Raw genomic sequence first — 10,663 nt, 5'->3', positions numbered from 1 at the left:
TGTTCCCTAAATGTTCCGAACGCCTGAATGTCATAACTTGCCTGTTTGCAAACATTTTTTTTTTTATCATGCTACTAATTTCTAATGACTATTTTTTTGTTTTTATAATGTCTGGCTTGTTTTACTGCACTCCCATCTAGTGTATAAGCACCACACTAAATGCAGCAAACGGTCCCAGTGCTGGTTTACATACAAATAAAACATGTATATATTCACTGTTCTTTTACCGTGCATGTCTTCCATTTTGCTACCGATGCTCATTATTAGACATTCAAAAATAAATTACATACACACACACACACACACACATACATACACACACATACATACAGAGAGAGAATCATTTTACATGAACTTTGAGTGGTAGCACCCAAACAGCTTTATTTTCATTATCAATTATTGTTTTGACACGATCATACTGAAAATCAATAGTTTCTCAACCGGCAACTTTAGAAAATATTTTTAATTTACCTTAAAGTTAAAATGCACAAATTCACTGAAATGTTTCTAAGTATTTTAGGCCTGCAGATAACAACAAAATCCTTATACGTGTCATTTAGTAATGTTTATCCACATCATTATCCAAACAGCACAAAATTACAGCAATGTGACGCATCATTTTAAGTGCAAACAATGGTACCCGTGTGGTGTCGGGTAATCTGTAAGTGGATCTCAATAATAAAATCATTTTATAAACTATTTTATTTTTAGAATGAAAGGAATCAAATGTATTATTCTAAACCAAGTGCACACTTTAACAGTGCACTACAGTGCACTTTGGGTCATTTCATCAGAGAGATATGAATGCTACTTATAAAAAGGAATAACTGTACATTTATTTTTGCTTCATTGGTAAAAGTGGGTAATTTTAAATCATACAAGTCTGGAGATAAAACAAAAACGGCCAATGTCTCGTTGTCCCGAGTCTTCCATCTTTGAATCCCTTTGTTTTCTCTTCCTGTGTGAGGTGATTCAGGTGGATCCAGCCTCTTGAAGTTTCCACGCTTCCCCACATCCTCCCTGATAGAAGCTGCACTCCAGGCCTCCGTCCTTCCTTTGTTCAGATCCCTGATCAAGGTGGGAGCAACAGGGCAGGCAGAAATACACGGACCTCACGTATCACTTACCCCTGAATCAGGCGCGAGTGCTCCTGGCCACTGCACTCTGGTCTCTGCCCTACAGCAGGGAGAGACTGGAGGTCACCGCTCTGAAGTACAGCAGCCTAGGAGCTATAAACAGCTCATAGGGTGATCAGGACACACGGTCCTCTATGAATTATCAGTGGAGTTCTCATTGCTGGTCGAACTTGAGGACTGAGGGGTAGAGGAAGATGAAGAGGCAGAGGAGGAAGAGGAAGAGGTAAAGTTCATCCCTGATAGTTCTGGAGGGTTTGTTGCTGTGTTCTGTCCACTCAAGCTTTTCCTGCACACTGGACAAGTGTCATGCTGGAGAGAAAGAATGATAAAAACAAGAAGCTCTTTAAGTGTCATTCATGATAGCAAATGGTGAACATCTTAGTGGGAAGCGCATCAGGTAGCTGATGTTTAATACCTGTTCCAGCCAGGGGACTATGCAATCATTGTGGAACATGTGATTGCACGGGAGCTGCCTCACAACTTCTCCAGCACTGTAATCATCTTTACACACTGGACATTCCAGTCCTGAAGCTGAAAGAAAAAGAAACATTTTATTAATACGATTTGAATATAATCTGTCAACTGGTTTTGGATGAGAGGTTGAAAAACATGAATGGGATACCAAAAAAGTTGTTTTCAGACCGAGTGTTGGATGCTATGCTACTGGGCAGACTTTACTTTAGCTATGCAAAGTGAATCTTGCACAACCAGTTCTCTGAAACATTGATGTGATGGGTGTGTTAAGTAACTACAATACCTATAAAAGCAGCAGATAATGATGGACATTATGATGCAAAACAAGTCTGAATATGAAAAAGGTGCAGTCTGTCAATTGTCAGACGATGATTTCATTAAGACTTTTTACAGAACCGTGTCTTTGAGCTCATTTGGTGAGATGCTTCGTATGAAACGTTCTTAAAATGGTCAAAGCTGAAGGCCAAGCCAGCTAGTCTGGCAAAATGGTACTTATGTAAAAAGTACACTGCAACGTAATAACAGCATCTGTTGTAAAGACAATTATACAGCTCTCTAAATGTGCAAATAATACGGTCCAATACATCAGAAGAACAAAGAAAAGCAGCCATAAAACATTATATTCTTATGGTTTAACTTACCAACGTGCTCCTCTGTAACATGTACTGTAGGAAGAGTTTTTATTTTATCCCTATCAGCAGGTGGAGGTCCTGTGTTCTCAAACTGGTTTAATAACTAAAAGACAAGAGAAAGAAACATAGAAAATAAATTAAACACAAGATTGTATGCATAGTATGGCATCTATAATGTTTAATCTAAAATATTACATTCAAAACATACCCTCTTTTTGATTAAGCACAGTAATCACTTTAAAATATCTGAAGGTTTCTGAACAAATACCTGAGTTATGATTGCATCTAGTCCATTAGCACCCCAGGCATAATCCATAGGATTTGAGTGAAGAACACCCCTTTAGGAAGACAACCAAACAGCAGTTAGGAGACACCGAGCACATTTTGTTAAGACATTTGCTTTATTGTTAAAGATATCTCCATCCCAGATACTCACCAGGGTCCAACGCCAATATTTGGCATTGCAGTGGGGGCAATTATTCCATTCACTAGTTGCTGAATGATTCTGTAAAAGAGAAGATACAGCTATGATAAACATGCATCGAGAGAGAAATGAGAAAAAGTGAAGAAAGTGTGCCGCTATTAAGGAACGACTTAAGTCCCACTCATGCTTGAGTTATGCTTCAAGTTCCACAAGTCACAGTCTGTACTCCTCACCCCTCTAAAGTGGGCACTCCCTCAGGCCTCCCTACTTGTCGCCTTGAACCATGACGACTTCTCGGTTGCCTGGCACCATATCGTTGCCGTGATGCCGTTTCCCTTTCTCGCCTGTTTTCAGCATCCCTGTTATCCTCCGTTCCCAGTCCAGCTCCAAAGTCGAAGCGGTCGTCAAAGACACCGAGCGCAAACTGGCCATAGCCCGAAGGGAACGTAAACATGTGCTGGTCCACGTTCTGGGAGAAACACAGAAAAACCAGTAAAGCTTTGTGACACACCTGCAACTATTTATTGTCAATACAAAACATGTGAAGCATTGAGAGTTTTGTTGACTGTCGGATCAAATTTCAAACCAATGGAAATGCATGCAGGCATACAGAAGCTCCATGTTTACTGAGCATCATCACAGTCCCAGTGTTTTTACAGTAACAAGTTATCCCATCGCCCTTACATAAACTACATATCAGCCTAAGTTTAAAAATAGCCCAATCATTCAATATAACATCACGGAGACCATGGGCTTTTACAGAAGCAGAAGTGGAAACCTCCGAGGAGAAGTGATGCAGCGAGCAGAAATGCAGATGGAAAGGATTTCTAGAAATTCTGACAGTATTATGCAAAAGTGTAGTAAGACAGACACAAATAGGTTGTGTAATAGAGATTAAAGAATCAAATAGGTTAGATACCTCAAATGGTTGCTGGTTCTGGGGCCCGCTGGAGATGTTAGACATGGAGCCATTGTCAGCACTAAATAGGGGACAAGTATTTGACAAAGTTATGTCTCGGTTCAGTGAAAGAGTTTTTCTGTTTGCTATTTCTTCCCTTTATCCTCAGCCCCTACGCCCACTGATTTCACATGAAATGTAGCGGTTGTGATCCCAATTTGAACTGTAACACCTTGAAATATCTTAACAGAAAAAAGGGACAGTAATACAACATTAAACTGAAAGAGATAAAAAAAAATCAATGCCATGATTGACGAGTAGAGCCCAAAGCCAAGTTTCCTATTTTAAAAGGGCCGCTGCGAATCTGCTCTACACAGTTTTACAATATCATCTATTAGCACAAGTAACAGTATGCATCATATCAACACATACAATATAAATCACTTATTCAAAAGCAATTTTTGAGGGGTCCGTTTATACTAAATGTCAGCTACTGCATGTTCAGAATCAGCTTTATTAGCCACGTATGTATACACTGTACACTTCTGAGGAATTTGACTGCAGCGCATGTTAGCTGGTGAGTAACATAACTGTTAGGAATGATGCATGAACACATATTTAAATAAAAATAATTTCCTTATCCAAAATGAATGGTGGCAGTCTCTTATAACTCTGAACTAGTTGCAGTATAACAGTCATAAAACATGCTGCCTTGATTTAATATACAACTTATACACACACACCTTCTCTCCTCCAGAAGTTCCTCAATAAACCCTGAATCACATCTTGGACATGTGTACTCCTGTAAACAAACAAAAGGTTGTAAAAAAAAAAAAGCACATCTCATAAACCTACCTCTAAAATCTAAAAACAAAGATAAGCAGTTGTGTGTTTGGAGGTCTGACAAAAGGCTGTTGCGAAAGTGACACCCATTTGTCCCATTTATTGTAGCTTAGTCTTCTCCTGAAACTCCAACAACTCGACCAAAGGGGCTCACTAGACTAGAGAATGCCTTCCTACCCGATCCTCACCACCGGGGTCTGAAATCACTGAATCAATGGTACCAGACAGAAGTATGGAGTATACCATGTAATCATGGTACCACTTTAATTGCTGCATATAAGGAAACCCTATATGCTATGCTGGCAGGTGAGGTGAAATGTTTAAATGCCAACATTTAGCCTACCCTACATTTGGCAGGTGATAATTTAATTTAGTCAGTTATTTGATAAGAGAAATGTAATCTGCTTGCAGCTCAGAAGACCAACTAGATCTCCTTCCCATCCACTCAGAATTTCAAACGACAGAGATGTTTATGAAAAACTTATCTTATCACATCTTATGTGTCGAGATAGATGTTTTTGTTTTATTCTCTGATCATGTGTCAATCAGCTGTAAACGAACAGAAGGGGCTATTGCTAATAATACAAAGCAGTTACACAGGTGTATGAGGTGTAAATGCAGCCACAATGCAGCCCAACCAGCAACCTACAGAAACATAAGGCTGATCTTTTACATTGTGACGGGCACATTTACAGCTCCATGACAGATCATTCTAGCCTGTGACAGGCATGCCACTTCTACTGAATGGCAAAACAAGAAAAGGACGCAGTGGCATTGTTGGTGCTGGATCATTCAAATAAGTGATTCACAATCTAGTAAAACAAAGTCAGGATAGTGTTAACAGCGTTTTACTAATATAAGAAATATCTGAAGTCGATAATTAGACACGATCAGTATTACAGTTACCAGGTATTGTTAGTGAATATAGCTAACAGTTAGGTTAACATACCCCGTAAAACCCACAGTAACCAACACATTATCCAGCTAAACGTTGTTATAAACACCACATGACAAAGTAGCAGTGGCATGTGGGTAATGACAACGCAGTTCGTGTTTCTGTGCTGATGGATCTACTACTTAGATAACAAGCTAACTAACGCTTGGCAACGTTAGCGTTAGCAAGATAAACGGGACCTCGTAGCAGGAAGCTAACACTGTTAGCATGCTATCTGTTGGCCCCGTTGCTAAAACGATTTATACTAAAGTAACAACAACACTACTGTGTTTTTAATTTGTCAAACTGTATCTATGTTTACTTTATGTCGAAGGTACTTACGGGAAGACGGGGACTAATCTCTGCGGAGCATCTGTGACAGAAGAACCGGCTGGGCCATGGAGGAGCTTCCGCCATCTTTAACCACTAAACAGGTAGAGAGGAGGAGGAAGGACTACGGAGCACCGAAAAGGTCAATGTTGATGGACCTAGAAAAAACGTCGACCATGTGATAGAATAATACATATATAAATATTAATATGAATTAATGTGTTATCTGAATGAAGAAAATAAAGAAAAACACAACAGTATTGACTATACATTATCCATTATAGAATTACGGACTAGGATTAATGTGAAGTTTAAAAAAATGGATTATATTGAGTTAATTATGCTAATTATTTTACAACAGGTGTAGGAATTAAAACTAAGTTGTTGTTTTTTTACTGTGAAGAGTTGAATTATTCATTTATATGCATTTGACAAAGGCTAAACATGAAGTGTGTTATAGAATTGTGCCACATGGTGGTGCCTTTGTGTATCAATTGTTTAAGAGTGTTACTGTATTTCACATTGTAGCCAGGGACTGAGAATACAATACACTCTTGCTATATTCCCTTACAATTTATGAGATCTTCATTCAGGTTATTATTGTTGGGGGAAAACTGGCTTAAGGTGTCCTTTAATTCATACTCGCATACCAATGCAAAAGCCTGTATTATGTATCACCACACTGTGTCTCCACTGAACTCATGTATTATCCCTGCAGCTTCAGGGCCCCTTGCTCTCCCTGATCATATATAAACCAGAGATGTGTTTTTGCAATCTTGCACTGCGCTGGATTTATTTTGACACATTTTACTTTTCCATTGGATTCCTGTCAACTACCTCTTGAGCCCAACAAACATACTTTAAGTGTTTAAAAGTAGCATCTGTTTTTAAGCAACGCATCTTGTCGATGGTGGATTTGTGTGTTGTCCTTGATTATTTGACAGTAGTTGTTGGAACCATTTTATCAAGTGTCAAATCTGATGCATAAATCACTAAATAAATAGCCCCTCACATGGGAAAGACATTCTCTCGTTTTATGTGAACACAGCCAAGTTCTTGTTGGCGGCTCTGAGATAGCAGTGAAGGTCTCAGGGATCATTTAGTTACAAAAGAACTGGAGAGGAAAATGATTGATTCTATTTTTTTTCAGGTCTGTTTTTATTTTTGAGGTTGTAAATAAAAATATTTTTTTTCACAGGTATCCTTAATGTGATTGCCATGACTGCAGATTGATGGCTATAAACATGTCTGCAGTATCTCTGGTGCTTGGCAACACATGTTGGGAGTAAGTAGGAGTTCCCACCCGACCGCCCATCAGCCAATCACATCTCTCAAACCATCTGGCCTGATTTTTATTTACAAATGTCTAGTTTTATTCTCTTGAGGAGAGTAGTCCTGGATGCAACCAGCTCCTTTGGTGTTCATTATTATGCAGAAAAATCTTTTGTGTCTAATACAATAACTGTAAAATGTCAGTGACTCAATGGTTTCATTTCCCAACGTGGCATGCATAACATAGATAGGACTGGATGTTTCCTCAAAGCTCACAATGTAACTTAGTTAGTTACAAATGTCGTCTTTAGGCCGGCGTTGTGTCTGATCTAGCCATGTGGGAGCGGGAAAGACACAACTGTCCCATGGGCAGAGATTAGAGAGGGTCTGATAGCACTGAGGTTTTGCTATGTCTGCCTTGCTGAGGTAAGCTATTGTCTCTCTGCGCCCAGTGCGTCACCGCCAGCCTAGTCGAATGCTCATTGTAGCAATGCAATCTGTGGAGTGAGTGACATTGGGTCAGAGACAGGTCGTGTGAGCAGCAAAAAACAACTCTATCGGACCTTCCGCTTCATGTAGTTTTAGGACACCACTAATCTAGATTTGGAAATGTTGTACAAGTGAACTGCACTGATTTTGAAGAAATATAAATATATTAGATGTGTTCTTGCTGTGATGTGGATTAATGCTGTAAAACACTGTAAGGGCTGGAAGTCACTAATTGTATATTTCCTGCCGCTGTAATTAACTCTTAACTTAAACGTATGAGCACATGCACACAGACATCCACGTACAGTTTGTTGTTTACTTTTCAGGGTTTCATTTCTATAACACTCTGAGAGGCAATAACATGTGGCAGCCACGGCAGCAGACAGATATGCTGCAAAGGAAACTGATGCTTTTGTCACTCCATAGAGTTTTTCCAGACACTCCAACCGGGATTGCCCCACACAGTCCCTCTGGGCCCCCGAATCACACTCCCGTACACACATAAACACACACATAGACACACACACTCACACACTCAGCAATAACAGCCGCCTGCTGGAACTTCCTGGGCCTCTTAGTCATGCGTCACTTGTTTTCAGTCCCACCCATCGAAGACTCTCTCTCCCTCCAGACACACTCTGTCTGAGGCCATGTGTCACCCGAACTGTGCATCAGACACACACACACACACACACACACACACACACACACACACACACACACACACATGCACACACACCGTAAAATCTCTGGACAAACAGCTAAAACGCTGTTAAGGTCAACATTCGTGATGGACAAAGCTGTCTTTAAGAAAATAAACCTAACATGTCCTCAACATGCATCTACACATGTTTGAATCACAGCAGGTAGCCTGCAGTGTTTTTCTGCTCTGCTTGTGCTCCAGAACAAAATCCTGTGGTACTACATTGGCACATAAGTGTTTGGGATTACGTCACTGGGCAGCTAACAAAATATAGATGTTGCTTCGAGGAACATATGTGTACAATTAGCAACTTAAGCTCAACCATCTTTGTTGTAGTGGAGTGTCCTAAGATTATATCTGCAGTACACTCAGTTCTAAATACTGTTTTTTTAAGAGTTTACATTCTTTATATAGGCCAACTCTTTCAGTGTGTATTCAGGTTCACTTGGGATAAGGTGATTTGTAGTGCTAATGTCTTTTTAAGCAAACTACCAACGCGGTCAATTCCATCCGCCGCAGCTGTACTTTGTAAATTAGAAATATTAGCAAATGTTAGCATTCTAACACGAAAAACTAAGACGGTGGACGTGGGAAATATTTTACTTGCTAAACATTAGCACCAAAGCACTGCTGGGACTAGCCTCACGGACATGCTAGCAGGGCTGTGGACTGATAGACACTTGCTATACACAATAAAAATGTAAGTGAAAACGTCCTCAGACTTGATGTTGTGACTACAGTCTTCCAACATTGAGCACAAGACACAAATGTAATTATTTTTGGAAAGACATACTGTAGTGTTATCTGTTCTACCCAGACAATCCTACATAGCAACAACAACCGCAAACCTCCACAGGAGACAAGAAAAAAACCAAAGCGTATATCATTTCCACATGAAATTCCCCAGCAGGTGGATAGATGTGAAACGAGGTGGGGGACAATTACAAAGTGTGTGTCTGAGAAGAACACTGTGTATAATATTCTCTACCAGAGTATTGTTTTTGGCATGCATTCTGTGTATGTGTCAAAATATGTTTGTGTGGGTGAGGATATGTCTTCAGCCCTTGTGTGCATCAGTCGTGGAATGTAACTAAGTGTATTTACTCACGTACTGTGTGCTAGGTACAAATTCGAGGTACTTCTACTTTACTTGAGTATTTTCCTACTCCAATACATCTCAGAGGCAAATATTCTTCATTCTTAATCCATTACATTTAAATAACAGCTTTAGTTGCAAGTTACTTTTCAGGATACACTTTTTCACACCCATCCTCTCTAGTGAAAACAATTATTTGAATGTTTCAACTACTTCTTAAACTAAATACACTTTTTAAAACCCTTTTGGATCAGCTGGAATTTCATCATCACAAAGCACAGAGCTCATGAGAAGTTGACTTTAGAGATATGTGGTTGTCAGAGGACAGCTGTGCTACACATATATGATGATCCTATAGAATATGATCCATTGCTATAGATTAAACTACCCAACAGTATACAAAGGTGTTCAATTAGCACAACCTTAAACACGGCAGTAAGACGTAAAATGCATATTAATGCTGTATTAATATTAATTAAACACCATTTTACTACTAGTTTTGAATGCAGGACTTTTATTTGTAGTGGAGTATTTGCAGTGTGGTTATTAGAAATCTTTCTGAAATAAATTATCTGTATACTTCTTCCACCATGGCGTGCATACGGTACATACATATGTGTGAGTGTGTTTACATATTTGCGCACGCAGCCGTCTCGTAGCGTCCACACCATCAACACTGGAGCTAATGACACGATGCATGAGTGCAGTTGCTCCTCTAATCTAAAACTGACCATCAGTGTGTTTACAAGATGTGCAGCTCTGTGGTCTGGGGGAATAGATACCATATGGGCCTCCTGAGTTCATTCGCGGTACACTGTGCTACTTCAACGAGCAGAGGATCTCTTAAAAGAGAACTGAATTAGCTGTGTCCTAATGGCTATTAACTAAAAGCTGTAACTAAAAGAAGCTGTTGATAATGAGCGCGCAAGATCTAATGAAATCCGATCCAAGGCAGCTTTCCAACTCATCTTTGCTGAGCTTGCATGGCATACCGTAATGCATGAAAACAAATTAAAAGTTCAACTAACTTTCCATTACAAACAAGCAGGTATCTGCGCCAATGCTTATAAAAAAAAGGATTTCTGTCTTGTTTCTATGCAAGAGCCACCTGAAAAGCTGATGTGAAATTATGGTCCTGGCCTGGTACTTTTCCAAGCCTCAAATTGCACAATTTGACTCAATTTGAGTCAAGTTTGGGAACTAAGTGTAGCGCAATTATCACACTTCATTGACTTTTTTCAGTTATGCGGCTTGATATTTCAACATCAACTCATACCAGAGTTAATTCAATGACCTTGTCAGTGCCAAGGCAGGGGAGGCAACAATCTCATATTGTCTCAGGCACACGTTCCCAAACACTTTAAAACCTCTCAGGAATCTTACCTACATGTTTATTGAATACCATCACGAAGTGATTTCCTCTATAATCGAT

At 39.6% G+C, this 10,663-nt stretch overlaps 1 protein-coding gene across 1 annotated transcript; it reads right to left on the bottom strand.

Annotated features, from left to right (window-relative positions):
- Positions 1-153: 153 nt before the first annotated feature.
- On the bottom strand, positions 154-5,836 carry LOC115007563 (E3 ubiquitin-protein ligase RNF126-like). Its single transcript, XM_029430495.1, has 9 exons — positions 5,684-5,836; positions 4,308-4,366; positions 3,586-3,646; positions 2,900-3,135; positions 2,679-2,747; positions 2,511-2,580; positions 2,252-2,345; positions 1,552-1,667; positions 154-1,445 (listed from the first exon to the last, which is right to left on the bottom strand). Exons 1-9 carry the CDS (start codon positions 5,756-5,758, stop codon positions 1,269-1,271), a joined length of 957 nt encoding a protein of 318 aa, XP_029286355.1. The 5' UTR covers positions 5,759-5,836; the 3' UTR covers positions 154-1,268.
- Between the last annotated feature and the right edge of the window lie 4,827 nt (positions 5,837-10,663).

The sequence above is a fragment of the Cottoperca gobio genome, chromosome 4, assembly GCF_900634415.1.
Source record: "Cottoperca gobio chromosome 4, fCotGob3.1, whole genome shotgun sequence".
NCBI lineage: Eukaryota > Metazoa > Chordata > Actinopteri > Perciformes > Bovichtidae > Cottoperca > Cottoperca gobio.
Note: the sequence above shows the minus strand (reverse complement) of the source record. Positions and strands in the feature narration are given on the sequence as shown.

Coding starts and splice junctions, on each gene's coding strand:
- LOC115007563 (XM_029430495.1), bottom strand. CDS start 5,758: ATGGCGGAAGCTCCTCCATGGCCCAGCCGGTTCTTCTGTCACAGATGC. Junction 3,647..4,307: donor GAACTTCTGGAGGAGAGAAG/GTGTGTGTGTAT, acceptor TCCCCTATTTAG/TGCTGACAATGGCTCCATGT. Junction 1,668..2,251: donor TGTTACAGAGGAGCACGTTG/GTAAGTTAAACC, acceptor TTTTTCTTTCAG/CTTCAGGACTGGAATGTCCA.